The 24,308-nt window shown below is 44.3% G+C and overlaps 1 protein-coding gene across 1 annotated transcript in view; it reads right to left on the reverse strand.

The window, feature by feature from the left end:
- TINAGL1 (tubulointerstitial nephritis antigen like 1) overlaps positions 1 to 24,308 on the reverse strand; it is a 144,988-nt gene that overhangs the window by 63,184 nt on the left and 57,496 nt on the right. The window contains exon 3 of the mRNA XM_085648481.1: positions 12,984 to 13,047. Coding sequence (XP_085504607.1) covers positions 12,984 to 13,047 — 64 coding nt within the window. The remainder of the gene's footprint in view (positions 1 to 12,983; positions 13,048 to 24,308) is intronic.

The following is a 24,308-nucleotide window of genomic DNA, read 5'->3' on the forward strand; positions in this document are numbered from 1 at the left end:
AAGCATTACATTTGGAGTGTGAGCCATGATTTGCATGTCTGTTGTGCAAGTTATGGTTTGTAGTCCAAACCATAATTTTCGGATTTCAGTGTTTTTTCGGTTTTAATTTTCAACCATACCTCCACTTTAACTGTATTTATTCAGGTAATGTATTAGGTTTTTAACCTAAATTCAGGTGGTATAAATGAAGCTAACCATACCTTCCTTTAAACCTTTGTTTTTTTCTGTGAATTTGTGTTTTTTTAATCATGTGTAATATCTAACAGTTTTCTGCGCCCAACCTGCACAGCAGGGGGTTCGCTGCAGTCTCTGACCATGAGCAAGGCCCTTCAGTCAATTAGCCATAGGTGGCCGACCTCAACTGTGCATAGCCTTTGGCCATTTATAGCACGGATTGGCTGCAGGGCCCCAGTTGACCCACGGTAAGCCAGCCACAGGTGTCCAACTGTTGGTTGTAGGCTCTGGCCAAGACCAGGCCTTGAGCCAAACTGCCATGGAAGGCAACCCTCCACTACACAGGACATTCGGCTGTGGTAGAGTGCATTGCCCACAGGCCATGGTCTTCGCCTAGGCCTTGCTCCCAAGCAGACGCGACCAGCTATTCTCCGCAGCACACTAACTTTGTCTTAGAGTTTGTAGGGGAGACTTTGATGTAGCAAACTATATTGGTTCTATCCACACCTGTGTACCACAAATAAGCATACACACATAAATATTTTTTTTCATGTTCCACTATGTAATATGGATTTCATCGTCATAATGACAGGGCCCAAACCAATCTGCAGAAATGTACAATTGTCATGGATTTTCACGGATTATTATAGGATTTTGCAGCACAGAGGACAAAATTATGTAGCAAGATTAAATAACCTATGCAAAAAAAATTACAATTATATGGCAGGCACTCTGGCACTATTATTTTCATATTTCTAGGTTGCCATTTATGTGGTTCTTGAGCAATGTGGCAACTTCCGGAAGGAGGTATCCGTCATGGAATGATTGCTGACAGACAACGAATAACAGTATAATTTTTGAGGAACAATTAGATCAATTGCAAACTTATTGCTCTTTCTCACCTGAGGCCAATGAGATTGTGAAGGGGTTCAGTCACATTACTAATGAGTGTGAGAAGATGGCAGAGAGTAACAATGGATCGGTTTTTGGTCACATTAGACATGATGTTTGTGTACTGGTATCCTTCTTTCAGTTGAGGGAGAACACCGCTGGGGGTGTTCCACAGTCATATGTTCAGAGAGTGGAAAGGTCAGCGAGAGCTTGGATTCAAGAAGTTATGAGGGGATATGAATGGAAGTAAACAGGAAGCTCAAAAATATTATCGTATCAACATGTGGCCATGCAAGATATGAATTTGGTTGACAATGACAGCGTGCGTGTGAAAATACCAGATAGTCTACACGGGGCGATTGTTTGCATTTGTTATGCAAAAAAAAGTGATTACTAAACTCCAGTATGCTATTAGATAAGAGAACAACTTATCTGGAAGAACTGGCATCCTGTAAGTGGCGGCTTGCTTGTGCCGAGAATCGTGAGGCACAAAAAAAAAACCACGTATCTTTCTAACTTGCCGCACGGTGTTGTCCTCCCTCGGGTGTCTTCTATCCTCCTGGAAGCTCAGGATCAGGAAACTGCACTACCCAATCCTGGCACTGCTCTTACAGCATAAGAGAGCAGTGCTAGAATTGGATAGAGCAGGCTCTCTCAGTCCTCCTCAGAGCACTGGAGGGCTGCACTTTCTCTAACCTAGCTGTAGAGAATTTTAAAAATGCATGTCTAGCTGGCTGTCCCAAGACGGCCAGCCAAAGAGACATGCACATTTTAGAGCACACAGCTCCCTGCTGCTGCCACTCGGCAGCACTGGCCCCGCCGCATCCTGATACTTAGTTCGGGACGGGTCACGTTTGCTGAAAAATAAAATGATAATAAACTTTTTTACCATTTTATTTTTCAGCTCTGGGGCTTGTGAGGCGACGTTCCTCTGCTCAAATGGAGCAGCCGCCCCAGCATACTGGCCGGTGTGTAAAAGAAGACCATATGAGAGGAGATGGAGTCACGGTGGGTGAGAAGCTGGGAATTTAAAGATCACAAAGAGGGACCTGGACACTGGTTAACATTTAGCCTGTGACTCGGTTTTTATACTTTTCTTACTCTACCCATTTGGTGTTTATGCCATAAATAGTTGCCTTTTGTGTTGGTTTCTGTAACCAGCTAGAGGAGGGGGTGTCCTATATCTTGACCTATTGGTTTTGTTTCTAATGTTAGTATTGGGTGGTGTTTCATGCCTGCTTCATCTTTCTACTCAATTATCCAACAACAGAGTGTATCTTCTCATCACACAATCTGATTAGGAAATATATTAAGAACAAGAGCAGCAGGAAAATATTCACTCCTTTTGTTGATTTATGAAAAGTGTTTGACTCAATCTAGAATCTCATCCTAAACATTAAACTACTGGAACCTGCAGTAGAGAGGAAAACATAAGAATAATGCCAACGTCGACCTCACTCAGCTGTAAGCTGAAAATAAGGAAAATGTAAACTGGAGACTTATGGACGGTTTGTAGGGTCAGGCAGCCATGCGACCTTAACCCAATGTTCTTTCACTTCCGTGTGAATGACTTGCTATGACTGCTGGAGAAATTCCACGCTAAATAAAGTACGTGCTCCTTATCTGCAGACGGTCTAGTCACCTGACATTCACAAAAAATTCCAGTAAGAGTGCCATAAATGTAGACCCTGGGGGTAATCCTAAAAAAGAAAAAAAAATAGTGTCTGTTCGGAAAAAAAACAAAGGACAGAAAGAAGTCGGAAAGCGTTCTGTAAAAAGCTTGGCAGTGGCACGCGAAGGCATTACTTGGAGCTCAGAGTAGGAGTGTCTGGGAGCTTTAATTAGACAAAACAAACGGCTAAAGAAAAATTCCCATGTGCATTGTAGAAGCATTTAGCGCACTTCAATTCACCAAATGAATGCTAAAAAATCTCTGGCACCCTAATCACCCAGATCCTATTTTATGGCAATGGAGAGTGATGTATATAAAACGAGCACAGACAATGGGCATCAGATTGTGTGCTGTACTCATGCTTAATAGCAATAACAGTCAAATTCCCCTAGAAACTCTATGCCTTTAATTCTGTAAAAGAGGGGCTGTGTGTGCAGAAGGCCTGAGAGCAGATCAGAACTTAGAACATTCCCTTGTTGTTTACTCTCTGTTAAGTTATAAGTTTTTTTTTGAAAGTCAGCGCTCTAGCCTTTTCGCGCCTCTGTCTATTTCTTGGATGGAGACGCAAGTGCGCAGCGCGCGTGCGCAGCGGGCGCGCCGGCGGCGCGCCGGAGGCGTGCCAGAGGCAAGCCCGTCTGCGCCCGTCCGCGACCAGCCCGCGACTAGCGCTAGCCGTGCTGCTCAATCTGTATCAAACGGGGGAATTACCTGGACGAGAGAGGAACTCTTAGCCCTCGTGGCGGGCAACTGCCCCTTGCGCCACAATTTGAATGTCGGGACTGGTAAAATTAGGAAAGGTAAATTGGGGAAAGAGATATGCAAGGCTTGCAATTACGCTATTATGCCTTTGTTGAAGCCATCTGAGTCAGTTGTACCTGCTCAACAGCTGGAACAGAGAGGTGGGGACAGTTTTAGGGCGGGTTACATTAATTGCAGGTCCCTTCCCAAGCATGCTGACGATATATGGTTAAGTATGAAATGTGAAGCCTGGGACATAGTTTTTCTGACGGAAACTTGGCTGAGAGAAAGCTCTCAGCCGGATATTGCGCTGGCAGTTCCCTCGGGTTACAGACTTGTGGCTGCAAATCGAGCTATGGACCAAAGGGGAGGCGGGGTAGCGATTATTGTACGGCATAAGTGGGACGTCTCCTTCAAGAAGTTGGAGGAGTTTGGTCCCATTGAGGCCTTATCCTTTAATGTTTCCTGCCCCTCCTACCCCATAATGGCGGGCCTACTTATATATAGGCCACCTTCATCTTCTGTTAGCTATTTAACTGGTCTGTATGAGTGGATTAGCAGCTCAGTTTTGAATTTCCCCCTATTCACGGTCCTAGGGGACTTCAATCTCCATGTGGATGATAGCGAAAGTGTGGAAGCCAGTAAACTTATTGGTACACTTCAGGGGTTTAATCTTGTACAGAAGGTGCAGAGTGCGACTCACAGAGGAGGTCATATATTGGACCTGGTGTTTACAAATGACCCGACCCTGGTAATGAGTTCTCCTCTAGAAGTCACCTGGTCTGACCATTATTTTGTTCCTTTTCTGTTCAAAAGAAACTATAAACCCAAGACAGGCTCTCACGCTACGATTGAGACGAGAGATTGGCGGAAGGTTTTGCCAACTACTTTCACTTATAATTGGGGATTGTCTCCTTCCCATCTTACGGGGGATGTCAATCATGATGTTATAGCTTTTAAGAAGCAAGTAACCCTAACTCTAGATAACATTGCTCCGAGGGTGTTGAGAAACACTGTTCGTAATCGTCCTTCCGCCCCTTGGTTTACGGATGATCTTAAAACCAGAAAGAGTGCCTGTAAGAGGTTGGAAAGAGTCTGGCGAAGGAATTATTCCTTAGAAGCCAAACTCATTTATAAAAACGCCCTTAGGACCTTTCATCGTACTAAGCGGTCAGCCATGAGAAACTATTTTGCCAATCAGATTCGAGCGGCTAATAATTCAAATAAAGAAATCTTCAAGATTGTAGAAGGTTTCACTAATCCTCTGGCCTCCTTTAGCTCCATACCTGTCTCTCAAAACTTATGCGAAAATCTGGCAACCTTTTTTTATGAGAAAATTGCAGAAATATATTCTTCGTTTCCTCCCTGCAAAGAACCAGATTTAATCATGAGTAATGGGTATGGAAATCAGGCCTGGACTAATTTTGCCATCTTTGAAGACACTCAATCTCTGGTCGACCTTGAACTTGTAAAATCGGGTTCTCCGGCAGATCCTCTCCCTGCTAGGTTCTATAAGATTCTTGCTCAGGGGCTAAATCCGGTCCTAAATACCATCTGGAACCAGTCACTGAAAACAGGAAATTATCCAGCGGATTGGAAGAAAGCCTTAGTCAGGCCCATCTTAAAAAAAGAAGGAGCCGACCCCTTGGTATTAAAAAATTACCGCCCTATATCTTTACTCTCAGCTCCAGCTAAGGTCTTGGAGAAGGAAGTACAGAGGCAACTATCGAGGTTTTTGGATTCCAACAACCTGTTGCATGACTCCCAATCAGGTTTCAGAGCTACCTTTAGCACTGAGACCGCGCTCCTGGAGACGACGGAGATTCTGAGAGAAACTGTGGACAAAGGACACTGTGCAATGCTGGTGTTATTAGACCTTTCTGCGGCATTTGATACCGTGTCCCATAAAATCTTAATGCACAGATTAAAGAACATTGGTCTATCAGGAGCAGTCCTGTCGTGGTTTCAGTCTTTTTTAGAGGGACGCTCACAACAGGTGGTGTTGGGTCCGCACTCCTCACAAACAAAAATGCTGTCATGCGGAGTTCCTCAGGGCTCTGCATTGAGCCCTACATTGTTTAATGTTTACCTGGCTCCCTTAGCCCCTTTAATTGAGAAACATGGCCTACGTGTTGTCAACTACGCTGATGACACTCAGCTCCTTTTCTCGTTTCATGAAAAGGATGAGGGAAGGATGTTGTATGTTAAGAGATGTATGTTGGACATAGTATCCTGGATGTCGGACAACTGTTTAAAGTTGAACACTGAAAAGACGGAAGTCCTATTTTTTAACAATCATTCTCCATTGTCCTCAGACTGTTGGTGGCCTACCACCCTAAATCCCGCGCCGTCCCCAGTTAGGGTGGCTCGGAACCTGGGCGTTAAGATGGATATAGAGCTTTCAGGAAAGGATCACATTGCTCAGCTCTCTGCAGTTTGTTTTTGGAAACTTAGAATGTTACGCCGTTTTCTTTACTTTCTGCCTGTAGACTGTCGTCAAACGGTGGTACATGCCACCATTACTTCACGTTTGGACTACGCAAACAGTCTATTTATTGGACTTCCAGACTATCTGATAAACAGGCTCCAGCTAATTCAAAATGCAGCAGCTAGATTAATCAGAAATATTCCTGTTCGCCATAGTATTTCTCCTCATCTGGCCAGTTTACACTGGCTACCTATAAGGAAAAGAGTGATTTTCAAGGCGATGGTATTAACACATCGCGCCTTGCATAATACCGGCCCTCCATATCTTAGAGCTAGAATTCAAAGATACGCACAAAATAGATCTCTAAGATCCAATAATTTGAACCTTCTTAAGGTACCTAAATTTAGAAAGGTCAGAATGGGTGGTCGGTCTTTTTCTGTCCGGGCACCTACCATCTGGAATTCTATGCCGAAGGATCTCAGAGCACTGGAGAAAGAAAATGTTTTCAGAAAGGCCTTGAAAACCTGGCTTTTTCCTATGCATTAATTCTCCTCCCTACTGATCACAGCTCCTTTCTCAGTTCAGGTCCTCATGATTAGTTACAGCGCCGGGACACTTCCGTTGGAGGTAGCTGCGCGCTATACAAGCTTTTATAACATAACATAACATAACATAAGAAATAGTGCTACAGGCACCCCATTCTACCCAGACTAAAAAGAATAAAGAACCGCTTGAATACTGTCACACCAGAGCCGGCTTAAGAGCTGGTGGCGCCCGGTGCCACAATATTTTTTGGAGTCCCTATACCCCATGACTGCCTCCTCAAATTCTCTCACTAGCACCGAGCAAAAGTGCCCCTCATCTCTCCAATCATAAGTTATTGCTAAAGACAGCGCCCACCCTGAGGTCGGCGCCCCCTCCACAGGTCAGCGCCCAGTACGGCCGCACCGGTCGCACTGCCCTAAAGCCGGCCCTGGTCACACAGCTCTCCTGTACAGCAGGACACGAGAGAAAACTAACACAAAATGACAGACAAAGTAGGGACTGTCCAACAACTTAGAAAAGTCTTCAAAGAAGCAAATCGGGGGACATGTGTCAGTGCTCACTGAGGCAAAACTTTAACCTTGCAGAATCCCTCACCTTGGTCAAAGGCAGAACATAAAGGCACAATTAATAAACACAGAGGGGAAATAGAGACATGCTGACACAAATCAAAGCTTAAACCCAGAGAGCTTACAGTCCCCCCAACATTATGCCCTTGAAGAAGTAGAGGCTGGGATACACTTAATCCCATACTGCCCTGCTTGAAATTACATTCTGGATACTTGGGGGCTCATTAGGATGGCGGGCGGACCTGAGTTTACCCACCATCCCCGCAGTATTGGGACCGGCCGCCAGGCATGCGGCGGTTCCGCACCACGAATTAGGATGCAATCGCCACCATGGCGGTCGCATTCTGCAGTTTAACTTTGCTGACAGCAGCACCCGCCGTAATGTTAAAATCACATGCCTGGCATTTCACTGCACCACATGGCAGGCACCACATGGTGCCTGCCACTTGGTGAAGCGAAATGTAAGGGGGTAACATAGCTACCCCCCAAGTGCACCCCACCTCCCCCAGATACACGGGGGGCCCTCAACGAGCCCCCAAAACCAATCCCCGCCAGCCTTTCCTTGGCGGCATTGCGCCATGGAAAGGCCTTTCAAACTCGACATCCTAATATGGCGGACGGTGCCTGCTAGGCAGTGCCACAATATTAGTGCCCTTGCTCCGCCCAGCAGGCAATCGTAACGATTGCCACTGGCACAAAAGCGGCGGACTGACTTTCTGTCCGCCGCAATACCCACCACCATCATAATATGGCGGGGGTAACTCTCATTACGATGGCGTAACGATCGCCACTGCCACAATAAGCTGGATGGTGGTGAGGTATTTACCACGCCTGGAGTTCAATGGGTGGTTTTAGATGTAATGGAGGATTTAGATGCAATGGAGAGTTTTAAATGCAATGGAGTATTTTAGAGTTTAATGTAAAAAGAATACCTAATGTTAAGAGACGTTGCATTAACTATGTATATTCAAGTAATGAAGTATAGCAATTTAATATAGAGAATCATCAATTTTTAGTTTGTAAACGTTTGATAAATTTGAACACATTTTAGAGAAATATTTTTAACACTGTCTTTTAATTGGATAAAGATGAAGTTGCATGTGTTGCATGTGCATATTTCTATAATATGTGTATCTTGGAAAATATTACATTGTTACTACTACTTACTACTACACCTTGTAAATACCAATAACCTGTGAGGGGTACTTACTGGGTGGGTGTACATACATACTATTTCAAATGTTGTTGTGTGTTTCCTGCATAGTCCATTGTAGTTGTCCCTATGTCAGCCTAACTGTGCACGTTGCAGGCCTCATTTTCCTTTGCACACACAACTATATAAATAAGTTTTGCTTTTGTGCCCCATTGTACTTTCGCACAGAACCTGCATATGTTTTTGTGTTCTGTTATTTTCCTGGGATTTAGTCTGAACACCATAAACAAGGTCAAGCAACAATGTCTCTTGTTATTCTTTCTCGCCAGGCACTAGCACCTAGACATAACACAAGAATGCAGCTGTTGTTTATGTGCACACATCCTATCACATAGTTGAGCACATAAGCAAAGAACAGACACATGGAACAAGAGTTCTGAGAAAAAAGCACTGCGTCTGCTGAGATGTAGAACTTCCGTCTGTGAATGCTAAGGTACGGGGTCTGTAGGTAATCCCAGAGATCTTTGATATATCATCTTTTAACTTCCTTAGCAAGGGAGGGGGGTTTAGGTTACTCTATCCTATAAAGTGACTGGGCTTTTCATGATATATGGATTATTGACCATGCTAACAGGGTTTTTAGTATGTGTTTGTTTTCTAATTATGGCACGTGTACTGCTTTTCAGAGCAAATAGTTTACATATATATTCTAAACTTCCTTTGTGTCTCCTGGTTATCTTATTGTGGGCGAGTACAAGTGAGAGAGTGAAAGGGTATGTCCGGTTGCTGCGATCCCTTAGAGGGTCGAGAATGTTGTGTTCTGGGCTGCCAATTCACTTGTTTCTCTGGTAAGGTTCGGAAAGTAAGTGAGGCACAATACATAGTCAGACACGGACCCAAAGGTAGTGAAGTTGTATGATGATTCAGTCCCTACATACTGATGTTATATTGTTCTCAGCATAGTACTGTTCTAAGAGCAGATTCCCTGCAACAGTGTTTCACTTGGAAATAAGACATAACATGGGATGCTATTCAAAGCTCCCAATTCCACATTTTGCCTTTTTTCAAACCTCCTTAACAAATAATTTTGACAGGTTTAAAATGCAGAACTCTGTCAGAGGGAAACAATGCAGATGCAATAATGATTGCACCACGTGGAATTCAGATTTCTACGCAAACTTCTGTTTGCATACGGATTAAAATCTAACACTGTACTTGCAATCATTGCCTTAGTGCCCTATAATCTGTGGTGGAAATTAGATTTGTATTTGTAAAATCAAAGAAGAAAATGGTGCCTCACAGCAGGAGACCCAGAAGCAGCAGTGGCAGGAGCACCAAAATGTATCGGTGCATTGAGATAAATAGAAAAGGTTCATAAACAATGGGACATTTTTAAATCTGAAAACCAATAACCACTGGCAGAGAAACACTAATATGCTACATTCTATGCAGAAATCATTTTCACTTAGTTAATGCTTGTCGGAACTTGTATCAAATTTAACTGCATGGCCACCTCCTTCTTAACATCTGGAGAGGCGCGCTTGTCCCCTCCCCATTTCATTCCAGGTTCTTGTCTGTTATGCCCAGCTTTATTCTCAGCTCATTGAAAGACATGCTACACCTCTAACTTTCAGCTCTTTGACTGTGGCACCTGATTTCCCTCTAAGCTCCGTGACTGACAGATTCCAACCCCCTTCTTTTCTGTCTATTGTTCTTAGTTACACTCTCAGCTCCTTCACAGACATGCCCTGTCCCATATAGCCGATCAAATCCACCAGGGCATTTCGTTCCTTTGCTGTCTATTCTGGCGGCACAATTCCATCCACTCGATGAGAACTGTCTCAACTATTTGGCTAGCTCTGTTGTATTTCTGATGTCAACTCCAATCCATTGACCCAGCTACCTCTAACCCATCCAGCTGACCACCTCATCCTATCCTCCAAACTAGATCCTTCATATCTACCCATTTAGTTCCATGCTATTCACCCAACCATCTCCATCACATCCATTTGGTCACTTTCCCATCCATTTGAAACCCCCTTACCATCCACCTGGCAATCTCTGTACCATTAATCAGGCAATGTCCATTGTGTCTACTTGGCCAATACATCCAATCCACCCAGCCACCTCCATTCCATCCATGTGGCCAATGCATCTGATCCACTAGGCCACCTCTGTCCCATCCTCCTGGCAACCTCGCTCCCATCACCTGACCATCTCATCATGTCTAACTGGCCACATCATCCCATCTACCAGGCCGCCCCATCTTCTTGCCCACACCCATCCTATTCTCCTAGCTACCTCGTCCCATCTACTTGTCTATGTCAGTCCTATCCAACCTACCAACTCTCTTCTGTCAACCTTGGCTGTATCTGGCTGGCCAACTCCTTCTTATCCATTAGGTCATTGACCACCAGATACCATTCACTAGGCAACCTCAATCCCATCCGCTTTGCCACCATCAGTCCATGTACCTGACTACGTATGCCTTATCAACCCTCCTAACTTTGTCTCATCAACTTTCTACTCCTGTTGCCATCTGCCTCACCAACTTCTTCTCTTTCACCTAATCGCCTCCAGACACCTGACTAAGGACCACTTCATCCCATCAACTATGCCACCTCCCATCCCATCCACTAGCTACCTCCATTTCATCCATGTGTCTACCTCCACTAAATTGACTTAGTCGGCTCAATCCTTTTCACTCACTCAGGTCAGTCCTGTCAACTTGGCTATGTCTTTCCTGTTCACCCTAGCAACTCTGTCTCACCAATCTGCCTAGCTCATACCATCCAATGGCCACCTCTGTCCCACCCATGTTGCCAACTCCATCCCAACCATAGTCCCACCTCCATCCATCCACCTAACCACCTCCTACCCATTCACCTGGGTTTCTCAGTCCAATCCCTGATGGCCATCTCATTCCACCCAGTAAGCCCCAGTGTACTATGAATCGGCTCATCACCATGTCCATATTCCCATGTCGCATTCGTCCATCAACTAACCTCTTAAGTCCATCAAAGCATGTCAACATTACACCATCCACCCATCCCCAACCTATCAGACTTAACAGCTTAAACTCATCTGGACAGTCGGCTCAGTCCCTTCCACCAGACTACTTGTGCCCATTCAGCTGGCCATGCCTGTCCCAGCTACATGGTTTCCACCTCCATGTCCCCCTAGCCTACTTATTCATTTCCATCAAGACACTTCCATTCCATCCACCAAGTCACCTCCCCTCTACCCAATCAACCCCCCTGTCCCCATTCACCAAGTCACTTGCATGCTTTCCACCTGACTAGCTCCATCATGGCCGCCTACTCTCATAGATCCTGGCACTACTGTTTCAACTGTCCAGCCACATCTGACCAATCAGTCTCGTTAACGTTGCCAAACGTGAGCAAATTGTAGAGACAACTGTTTTGTTGTTGCCAATTTACCTATAATCAGTACTAGAAGGTAAAGGCCAAATGGCAGGAAATCTTCAACAGTGTAATGAGGATGAATGGGTGAAACAATCATGAGATATCCAGAACTAGCACTGAGGAGTGGCTTAAACCAAAGTGCAGTCGCAATCACAAATTAGTTTAGACAGTTGAGACGACCACTCTGTGGCTCGTTCCTGTCAGAATCCAGGTTTCTTAGTTATCTGATTAACTGTAGCAACGCATTCAAGATCTGGTGAGATGCACTGGGCTGCCCCAGAATACGAGAAATTTGGACCAGTGCTTTAAATGGGAAAACATAAGTGCAGATACTCTTAAAATGAGCTATGAGTGTAGCAAGTGGGCGGGGCTAGGGGCAGGGCTAAGGACAAGACATATAAGACACTTCTACTATGTGGCCGATTACTTATATATTCTTGAGTGCACACTCACAGAAACAAGCAGAAATGCTCACACAAAGCATTCCAAGAATGTCCTTTAAAATACCTCCCTAGTGTTTGGATTCTCTCCCTCTTTCACTCGCTTTTCTCACACACACACAAACATGTGCACACAAGTAGGCAAACACCCAGACACAAGCAGGCAGACACTCACACAAAAGACTCAGGTGGGATAAAGGCCATTTTGCACTCCTTATCTCACGCGGCTTTCTTAATTGCTGCTATTGCTGCTGTCAGCGGGATGCCTGGATTCGAGTGTGTGCACACATACGCCATGGTGTGAATGTGATTGACAGCACAGGGCCTGAATGGGCCCTGCTCTGTCAAACACAGCTAGTGGTGAACACCGGACATTATACAAATGAGCCTTGCTGAATTGTTTAGAGGTGGCTCAGCTTGGGCTAGAGGCGCTTTGGATGTCAGAAAGCCTCGTTCGTGCTCGTGAGCACTAGCAACAATGAGCCTACCTTTGATGAGTACCGGTACTCTCCTTGGCAGCAGAGAAGTGCCGGTACTCGGAGCGATAAAAATGAGAAGTGCCGGTACTCAGTACTAGTGAGTACCGGCCCATTGAAAGCACTGATTTCGACACAGAGGCCCCTATGAAAGACACCAATAATTCGGAGGAAGACTATCCCTGTGCAATTGACAATGCATGCAACAGCATGATGATACACAGGAAGTCCCATGATGTTCGTCCCTAGCTTTGGGGCGTAAGTGATTTTTGCATGAAAACAGATTGGATCTGTCTCAAGATGGTGTCAATGGCATCACATAATTCCGCTGTCTTCACGTATGTAGATACCCACAAGCTGGCACCATAAAGGTGGTACACAAAGCAGAGAAGAGCACCATGGTATCACTCGTACTTATGCTGGAACAGGGCCTTAATGCCTCGTATGAAGGATGTAGGACTCGGCGTGACTTACCAGAGGTTACAATTTTCACGATATGTTGCTCCAGCTGGGTATTTCTTGCCGTTCTTGACACAAGCTGAAAAACAGAAAGCCATAGTGAGATGAGAAGGAATGAGGCAAGATGCAGAAAGATGCAGCCCTTGGCCAGGTCTCCAATGATCGGCTCCCATCATTACCCCCATGCACAGGCACCTGCCGGTACTAGGTACACCTCTCAGCATAGCGCTGACTGTCGGTGCAGTGGGCAGCTCCTCTGCACCGAGTGCAAGTCTTGTCAGCAACTGCACTAACGCTAGCTCTAGCCCCCTGGCACACTAATGCCTACCACCTTCAGGGACCTTGCTAGTTCTAAAGCTGGCTCCAGTGTGCCCTGCACCGCTTCTGCGTACCACCATTTTAACCCACCAGTAACCTTCATCTGGGAGCATTGGTACCAGCTCCATCTCCTATCAGCAAGGTGATCGCCCTCTACCAGGCCCACTGTCCATTGTTTGGCATTTATTTCACCATCAGGAAAATTATTTATAAAGCAACCTAATTTTAGTATTAGAGTAATATTACTGTAATTAGTTTTCAAGGATGTAATTAAAATAATGCAAGGGTTAGGTGCAGGATTGTTTTAGGATATTGCTACTAATTAGTACAATGATATTTAACGGTATCGTGTTCATTCCGGACTTGTTTGCAGAATTGCAGCTGCTGACGCACACGTGCCTTTTTCACATGCCTCGTGTCCTCTGCACTTCAGGAATCACTTAAAGCAAGTCCGTGGCAAGCCTTGGGACTTGCACTCGTATTTTACACTGGTAAGGTGCACTATTACATGGGATTAAATCTATTTCCAGGGGCACGGAGTGGGCATCCAGGGATGTCTTCTTAGCACATGCCCAACCTGTAATCTGAACGAGATTTACTTCTGCAAAGAATGGGAGTAAATCTGTTCACAGGCTGAGAGTCAGAAGGGTAGACGCCCAAAACTGAAGGAGTGTTGGGGAATGGGGTTTACATAGGGAAAACATATTTTAAAAGTAAAAATAAATTAGGAATGGTCAAGAACACTTTTGTAAATTTACGCATGTGTAACTGCTTAACATTTTGCGTACTTCTGAATAACTGTGAATGTTGTAGCTGTCCAGAAGTACTACAGAAATGTTATGAATTAACTACATGTGTAAGTCTACAACAGCCGCGGTCCGTGGAGGGAGTTCCGTGGGGCGGAAAGGCGGGGCAGGGAAGGGGCAGGGTGGGGTGTACTAAACTCCGGAATATGGATAATTGGAGGTAAGTAAACAATTAAATAAATAAAACGAATTTCGTAACGCGCGCTGCATCACAAAATGCGATGTAGCGCGCGCTTCGAAATTAGTTTTATTTATTTAATTGTTTACTTACCTCCAATTATCCATATTCCGGAGTTTAGTACCCCCCACCCTGCCCCTCCCACGCCCCGCCTTTCCGCCCCATGGAACTCCCTCCACGGACCGCGGCTGGTCTACAACTAAACGTAAGTATAACACCCCTTTTTGTGCATACTTATTTTTGTCAAGTGGTTCCTTTGTACTTATCCCGATTTCTGGAAAAGTCAGCCATACCTTTTTACTGTGAATCTCTCTTAGATTGAATGTTGGACTTGTGTAATATATTTATGCTTTCTCTGGTTCGATTTACACTACTTGGGGGCATATCAGCAACAACCGGCGATAATTATCGCTAAGCGCATTTAGCGCTAGGATAATTATCGCCAACTAGCGTGGATTTTTATCGCTGAGATAGCGTGCTATTAGCAATGCTTATCTCAAAAGCGATAAAAATCCTAGCGCTAACTGCCAAACATGAGATTATCGCTGGAAACCCAGCGATAATCCCACGAAGTTTGGCGATAGCTTGCTGATAGAGCCTCACATACTTAGCCATGATATCCACCTTACATAGGATATCATGGCTAAGTCAGTTTCAAAGCAGGCGTAAGGAAAGTAGCAATAACAGAGGTTATCGCTACTTTTCTTGTCGCTATGCTGCTTTGCGTGAGGCTTGATAATAGGAGAAATGTTGCTTAGCGAAATTTCTCCCGTTATCCTGGGGAGGAACGCCCACTTTGCATCTCATTAGAGATGCAAAGATGGGCGTTAGGAATTTAGGCGCTAAGGCAAGGTTTCACACGATAGCGTGACCTTGCTAATATTGCGATAAAATTATCGCCGCTTTTCGGACAAAAACGGCCGCAAAAGCGTCGATAATTTTATATCACCGCCTTGTAAATATGCCCCATGGTTCATTTAACCACTTCCAGTTGTGCTACTAAGCTGAATAGTTAGAATTTTTATTTTTTTCTAGTTGATGTTTATTTGTGTTTATTATATTGTACTGCTCTCTGCTACCATCAGGGTTACGTTTGCACTATATTCCACCTTTCAATAAAGTAAGTAAACTCCATTCTAAAAGTGTGATGAGAGAGACGCCTTGTGTTGTGGTGAACGAAACCAGAAGGCTCTCAAAATATAGCTGTTAGTTGCATTTAGACACCTTAAGGGCAACAGCCATTAGGGGCAAATTAACGGGGATTTAATAATGTTCTTATTACAACAGTCATAATAACAAGTGCCTGATTTGTCCTTCCTAAATGCTGCTTTCCGATTGGTTTATAGACTGTTAGTCCCTCCTTATGACGGCCATGTCTTCATTTGTATCCTTCCATGGCTACTGGCCCCTTTACTTCGAGTGTTGCATGGTATGTGTTATATAGATTGTGAGCACTATTTTCTTCCCATGCCTTCCCGCCCCCAAACCTCCCACACTCCTGTTGCTCATGCCTTCTCGACCTCCTGCCCCCCGCCCGCCCGCACTCCCGTTTGCAATGTTATAGGTCTCGCGTAAATGCGAGTCCTATTGCTTTGCAAATGCTTGTTTTCTTCCTTACAGCGCGCACACACCACTCGCAGGACACTCTTCTTTATGTTAGGCATGCTTCCGGTGCCGTGTTTGCATGCCCCCACCACCCCTCCGAGATCAAACATAAATCTGAAACCGTGTCCTCCATGTACGGATGTGCCTCGCCTCCTGCTACGGATCTAGGGGAGTGTAGCACATCGTTTCTTCCCGCTTCCTTCTCCCCCTGCAAGTGTGGTGCTCCACGTTTCATTTGCAGTCTGTCCATGTCCTTTTCAGCATTCACAAATCCCCTTATGGAGCAGCTGTTCGGTGGTGAGAGCTCTCGAGGCACGCAGGTTTATCGTGTTTTCGGAGGCATTCACACATTGTGCTCAGCCGCGCCACTGATTGTGCACTGTGCCACCCAACCTCACAGTCACAGGGGCGGGGTGAGGTCTGTGTGTCTGGAGGGGCTTGCTGAGTGGCAGATTCGATCAGCCACTTGAAAAGAGTTAAATAAACACTCATGGCTCGATTCGTCATGGCAAGGTGTGTATCATCTTCGTCGTACTGCCGCGCATGTGGGCGTTAATTTATAGGCAGTTTAGTCATTCAAATTGCAGCTACGCAAACATGTATGGGGTTGATACATAACAAAGGGATCAAGCATCAATGTACCATGTAAATACAACACCCCGCAGAATAAACACAGGCTACTAGCAACAAGGCACAGGCACGGCCGACTTTGCGGCCTAGTTCTCTGTGGGGTTGCTTATCGCCCACACACGCACACACATTCACTGAGCGGTGCTCGGAAATAACAGGCCTGCTCCTTGCATGAATACATTTTCAAGGACAGGGACTAAATACCTGCCTTTGGTCACCAGGGTACATCAGTTTTCAGCACCCTTGCCTTTTGTATGCCCAGCTGGCACAGTGTAGCAAGCCTTTAGCCAGAATGCCAACAGTTTCTGGTATGGCTGGAGTTTCATGAACCATGTTGGTTGCTGTATGTTATAATTGATACAGCAGCCATGGAGCTATTTCCTTTCTTGCGCCAGGGTCCATGACACACTGGCTAAGCTACTGGCCCAACTGGAGAAGTATTACATGTTTTTGCTTCCTCTACCATGATGTGGTTGTTTCTCACTACATGTATAATTTGCACAGGAGATAAGAATTCCAATAAAACATGTTCTCAGAATGACTACGTCCACGCAAAAGTCACATTTTGTTATAATTGTGGTGTAGGGCTCAACTGATCATGGTCACGGAATGGTTGTTGTTCGTAGGAACGTGATAAGTGAAAATTAAAAACTGGAATACTATGTCGAAATTCCATGACTGTATCTTTTTAAAGTCCATTTTCAGAACTAGAAAATATATGAGGATTATTGGCTGCAAGGACTAGCAACAGTTGGTAAAAGGTATGAAAATTGCATTGTTTCCAGTAGCCATCAGGGGCACCAACTCAAGGTGTAGGCTATTGCGGAGACGTATTCAGCATACACACAACCTGATATGGGGAGTGCGCAGACACTTTGTTTAAATGTTGAGTGATAGGTGGTGCAGTGCGAAAGGAAACCCCCTTACAGAGATTAATCATGCAAAACTTACGTGGTTCGAAAAATAAAATCCTGCATGCCACAAAGGCACGAAATTACACTAATAAGAAATCTGTACTTTCGATCTAATGGAATAATTATTTTCATCGGAGATCGCATTGATGTTTTTGAAGCTGCACAAATAAAACAAAAAGGCCATGCTGGGTAACGTTTTGCACCGTTTCCTTCCAAGGCAGAAACAGGGAGAATTCATTACATGTCATTTTAGCTGTATGTAATAAGGGCTGTATGAAATATTTGTATACATGTGCATCTCGGAGCAGAGGTTTAAAAGTTCTATGTAACCATGGATAACTTTATTTCATGTGTTCTGCTCCTGTCCATACACTGTTTCATGTTGAGGCAGGTAATGATAAATTAGTAGCACAGGTTCTCTGACTGTCCATTGCTTAGTGGTGATCCCTGTAGTCTTTGTTCTGCCCTGCTATCAGTGGCTTTCTGGTGCCAGCTGGTTCCTGAAGTCTGAACACTAATCAGATGTGAGCCCTGCACTCTGTGTCCCGCTCTTAGTGACTGGAAACTATGATTACCAGGCAGCACTTTGTTCAGCCCTCTATGCAAGAGATATGAATGAACTGTAAAAATGCCATTTGTATCTGTGTGTATGGGTAATTACACAATTAATGATTTAAATGGCACTCACAAATAATTTCTCTTCTTCTTACATTTGCTGGCTTATCACTCGTCCACCTCTCTTCTGCTCTTCTCTCCCTCCCTTATTGTTTCTCTCCCATCTCTCTCTTTCCTTCCTTGTCCAGTTTTTTATTTCCCTCAGCTCCCTCTGTCTAATTCCTATCCCTCTTTGTTTCATCGCCCCTCTTTCCGTCTTCCTACCAATGTCTCTCCTTCGTCTTCCTCAATCCCTCTGACTCTTTATCTGTTTTTCTCCATCTTATCCTCTTTCCTGCATATTCTTCTTTTTTCTCTTTCTTCTGTCTTCTTTCCCTACTGTTGCAAAGCCATCCTGTGCATCTTTCCCACATTTTGCTGACTGATGCTGGTGGTAACTGATTTTGACTGACCCTGAGCTCTGCCTAACCAGGCCCAGGGCCAGTGCTAAGCTGAAAGGAACACATTAGAATACAGTTAAAACACCTAACATACACTAGGGTACACTATGGTATGGTGGGGTACCCCTGTAATTGGCATGACCTACCCCATAAGCCCTAGTATATAATAGGGCAGGGGATTGAAACTACCTAGAAGTCCCCAGTACCCTGGGGCATGGCAGTTTAGAGGCCAGAAGCGTTTTCTGCACTTGCATGTGTGCACTGCTGAAGCCTGAGGTCAGTTTAAAAACAGCCCTGGGTGCCAGGACTGCTTTTAAAAAGTAAATTGTGCCCAAATTCAATTTTGGTGGTAGGGGCACTTAAAAATGGGTAACCTACAATGTTTTGGCATATTACGGACCCCAGGGTCTCCCCTAGGTATCCCCGGGGTGGGGTGGGGGGTCAGTTATTTATAAGGTACACACTTATAAAATGAGTTTTTATATGCCTGGGTAAAGTGAGATTTCACATTTCACTCCCCACATTGTGGTACAGTGCTGCTCAAATTCGACTTTAATGCTAGGAGCACAGTAAAAAGAGAATCTGCAATATTTCTACAGATTCAGAACCCCTAAAGTCTCCCCTAGTTGCACATGGGGTGGGGTTCCTGTAGATATAAGGCAAGTACTTATAAAATATGTTTTTGTAAGTCCTGGTGCTGGAAAAATGGCCCAAGTCATTTTTCCCATTGCAAATCCCTTGTTACATAGGTTAACATGGTAGGAAGTTATTGATTAACCCCTTCAGTGCCCGCCCCTTTCCCCGCCCTGTGCCGGCCGTTGAATTAGCGGGCGGGGTCTATGACGAGCTGGACTCGTCATGGGCACAGCGCCACCGCGGCCCATGACGAGTCCAGCTCGTCATGGGCACTGAAGGGGTTAATAACTATTGATAGGAGAGGACTAGACTGCCCATTCAAAGACTTCCCAGAATGGTAGTAGTAAATCCAACAATATCATATTGTTGAATTTCTCCTAAAGTGTACATACAAGAAGTTATAAGACTTTCTTGTTTGTAAGTCCAAGTTCAGCCTTCCAGTGGTCTGCCCAGATTGGTCAGAGTTAAGTGGATTAGCCAGGCTGCTTTGAAGAGGTGATAAAGAGCCCCTGGGGTTACCAGCTCTGCTGGGAGGGCAGTGTGCTGGTCTGACGAGTGGAGCAACTCAACTGACTCGGATACTGATCAAACCTCTTTCCGGCAACCTAGGAGAGGCAGAGGGAGAGGTAGAGGCTTTTCTTTTCCTCCAAATCAACAAGCGTGTTGGTGGCCACCACAACCATGGGCTTTTCCACCACCCCTTTTCCATCCCTGTCCACCCTATGGGGGCCCTGCTTATCAACCTTTTTTGGGACAGGACAGAGGACGAAGAGGACGCAGGAGAGGCAACAGAGGCCTGACTCCGGAGACTCCGCGAGTCAATTGGGACCCAACACTAGAACAGAGGATCACGAGGAGCATGACAGCCTCCACGAGCGAGCCAACAACTTAATCGTCAATCTAAGTAGCAAAACACTTACATAAATGGAAATTTGTGTTTTGTCTAAGGGTTTAGGCTTTGTTCCTAACAAACTTGGCGATGACTTCATGACACATAAAGAATTGGCAGAATTTTTTCGAAAAATACGTCTGTGTTTCTTTTTTAGTGAATTTGACAAGGAGTCATTGGAACAGAGTTCTAATACAGGTCTCCGGAATAAGTCTACATTCTTGCCCACATCACAACAGGTCCCATCAGAAGTTCCCACTTTTGAAAAGGCAGTTTTGAAAGATTACGAATCGAGCCTGAGTTATACTAACAAAATATTTTGTAATCTGTCTAATGAAGAGAGACATTGTGTTTCCACTTTGGGTAATGATCCCCTTATTACGATCAAACCAGCGGATAAGGGGGAAGCTACGGTGATTTTGGATACTGAGGTGTATCGAGAGGAATGCCTCAGACAGCTGGATAATGTTACTTTCTACACCCGCATTGCACTAGATCCCACTAGACGGTTACAACATAGGATCAAGTCATTGGTGGAAGAAGGGAAAGAGGCTGGTTGGATAACGAAGAATGAGGCTGATTTCTTGATACAAAAAAACCCAAGAATACCAGCCTTCTATATCCTACCAAAAATACATAAACATCAGCGACCCCCACCTGGTAGATCTATAGTGTCTGGGATCGGCTCCCTTCTAGAGCCTTTATCGAAATTTGTAGATCATTTCCTTCGACCTTTTGTATTCCAGATGCCATCCTATCTGCAGGATACTAAACATGTGCTTCAGTGTCTTGAATCTCTTTCTTTTGATCCCGATTGTCAATTGATGGCAACATATGATGTAGAAGCATTGTATACAAATATACCTCAAGATGCCACCCTTGAGACAATACGGGATCTTTTAGATAACAATCCACGTGATGACCAAACCCCTAACGATTTTGTAATGCGGTGTGCTACCTTAGCACTTAAAGAAAACTTTTTCAGTTTTGAAGGGCAACTTTATTGGCAAACCACCGGTACTTCCATGGGAAGTACCTGTGCACCCAGCATGGCCAATCTTTACATGCATGGTTTTGAGACAAAACACATTTATCCTCAACAAAACCCTTTCCGTGTTCGACTTAAATTATGGAAGCGTTATATAGATGACATCCTGGTCATCTGGGAAGGTGACCAGGCATCTCTAGAGGACTTTTCTGTTTGGTTGAACACACAGGATGTGTACCTTCGGTTTACTGGTGAAAATAGCAACTCCTCCATTCCTTTCTTGGATTTAAGATTATACCCTAAGGATGGTAGGATTCACACTGAACTATATCAAAAACCGATGGCTCGGAATTCCTTGTTGAGCTTCCATAGCTTCCATCCTAGGGCATTACTTACTAATTTACCAGTAGCCTAATTCCTCAGATTGATGAGAAATTGCTCTGAATTGGCCAAATATCACAAACATGCCAATAAATTGACTGAGGAATTGTCTGCTAGACATTATCCGACACAACTGATTAAAAGAGCTTCTAAAAGAGCACGTAACAATGATAGGGGGGCTCTTCTGGAAACATATACTAAACCAAAATCGTATAGATTGGTGTGTGTTACGACCTTTAGTAATTTGACTACATGTGTTAAAAAAGCCATCAATAAGAACTGGCATATACTTAACACAGGGAAATTGACACTAGACCCTCCTCTCTTTGCACTGAAACGCAGTAGCAATTTACAAGATCTAATGGTACATACAAGACCAAGAACTACTACATGTCACAACAGTCAATCAACATTGTGGAATCTGAATCCTGGGATTGGTCATTTTCCGTGTGGTTCATGTTCATGTTGTCCCTTTACATGCCATCTAACAGAAGTTGACATCTTACCAGGGAGACCATGGAAACTGAATAGCCACACTAATTGCAACACTAGTGGGGTGATATACATGATCACGTGCCCCTGTTCTTTAATCTACATTGGCATGACTTGTCGCAAAATACGCCAAAGGATTACTGAACATCGCAGCACTTTTCGTTGCAGGAAATCAAATACACGCCTGACCAAACATTATTTAGAAAAGGGACACCCAGAAAATGACCTCCAATGGGTCATTATTGATAAACCTCATTACGATACCAATATGGGACTTTTGGATAGGGTTCTATTTCGCCGTGAACAACGGTGGGTATTTCATACCAAGAGTCATGTGACAGGTCTGAATGAAGATATTCCCTGGGGTTCGGTTTAATTCTGCCCCGTCTCTTTAGATATATTTCATCTGAGTCTGTGGCATGTCTTAATCAACTGACGAGCTCTAACTGTATAGTCTGATCATTTGCACATACACATACTGTGGGTGGTGTCTAGATGGCCACTACTAACGTAGTTTCTTTGACAAAGAAAATGCCAGGCCGATGCTCTGCTTTCTGTCTTTGTAACACTGTTGGTTTGATCTATGTTGAGGAAATAAGAAACAATTTTCCTTAGATTTAAATTCCTCCAGATGAATCGGCGATTTTCCTGACAACATTGCACTGTAAATTCAGTGTGCAAATGAGGCTTTGTGGTTTTGCCCTTGTTTAGGCTGGGGAGTTAAATGAACCGATCCCGATTGTTTTCTAAATGTCATTTATGTCATGCACGAGTGAGCATGTTTTGCATCTCTTCCGTCCCCCCTCTTTTTTTAAACTCGGGGATGTTGACATACTGCGGGAGTAATTTACTTCATGTCGAGATTGGTTGTGCATATTTGAGGTTTTATTTGGGGTTCTTGATGGAGACAGTGTTAATGTGTACCGCGTTTCTAATAGTGTAGTAGTTTTTTCCGTCTTTGAACTACAATTCCCTTGACCTCCTCCAACCCGGATGTTAACTACATTACTTCCGGGTAAGACACATTCACGGAGGTGTCTGTCTGGGATATAATGACGATACACACGCTCTCTCTCCCCCTTTGGCCGGTGCCGTATACAGAAGGATACAGAACTAACTAAGGTACTTGGGCTGAGGGTGGCCGACCCTATTGATGTTTAAATCGATGTTCTGATGTCTTGATGAGGTTTTGTCTTGTGTGACTTTAATACAGGACTTTATTATTTTTGTCTGATTTTATACACCACGCGCTCCATAATTTTAGTGCCTGACGCGTGAGTGCAGGGATCGCGAGCTGTTTGTCTTCTTGAGACACATGAGATACACAGCCATTAGCTCGCTTAAAGAAGGGGTGCGTTTGGTTTTTTAACCGGTTGTTTAACCAATTTGTTTTTCCTCTATCATATCCAATTGGGGAGTAATATTGATCACCCTTGTCCTAAAATACATACTACTTACCTAGCAAAGTAGTGGATGTGCTAGGCTTTCATTATGTGTGTTCAGCCCTGTGTACCCTGGGAGAGCTAGTCTAAGTTGTTTTCTTTTTCTCATGTATTTTTTCCTCAGTAAATCTGTGATCTGAGGCATCATCCACATTAAGGTGGAGGTAAATTAATATTACCCTTTAGGTGAGTCTTTTGATACTTACCTGTGTTTTCTCTTTTTAAATCACGTGTGTAGTTTAATATCACGTGTGTGGTGTTTGTGAAGGGAGTCTATTATGTTTCGAAATGATATTGAAATTGTTAATTTTGTCTATTCATTTTTTCGTAGACACTGGACCGGACAGCTACTGGTTCTGTTGTCGTAAACCACCATAATATTGAGTATGGTTTTTATTATTTAATTATTGTTTTTGAAGCAGAGTGATAACATTGAGAGGTCCTGATGAATGCCACGAACTCGTAGTCATCTGGCAGAAACATGTCGACCATTAATGATTAGGATATTTTTTCAATCCTATATCACCTCATTTTAACTCTAGTCGATGGGGACTAATAATAAATTGAATTTTGTCACCCAGTAGCTAGTTTTAAATACACACATTTTTTTCCTTTTTCGCACTCTGCCCCTTACTCCCCTTGCCTAATTGGTATCCTCACAAAAAACCTCACGCTCCTCTCTTTCCCTGAGAGTAGTAGCCCACACTGTATACCTTGCGGTTGCAGTGTGCAAGAGGGGACCCAATGATGAAGCATGTCACCCTCGGGTGAGTGAGGGTTCTCGTCTTTATAAGAATAGATTCCCTGTTCTCACACACTCCCCTCCCCCCTTTATTTCCCCTTTTTGTGCAGTAGCATCCTATCATTCTTTGTGAGTAACATATTGTTAGGAGTAAGTGTTGTTGGATGCTTTGATTCACTCCTACCATTTGAACCCTCTAGTGTGAAATAGCTGGTCCATGGGAATGCCAGGCCATGGGGTGGAGTCGTAAACCATGCTCTTCAA

The sequence above is a fragment of the Triturus cristatus genome, chromosome 3_2 (genome assembly GCF_964204655.1).
Source record: "Triturus cristatus chromosome 3_2, aTriCri1.1, whole genome shotgun sequence".
Classification (NCBI taxonomy): Eukaryota; Metazoa; Chordata; class Amphibia; order Caudata; family Salamandridae; genus Triturus; species Triturus cristatus.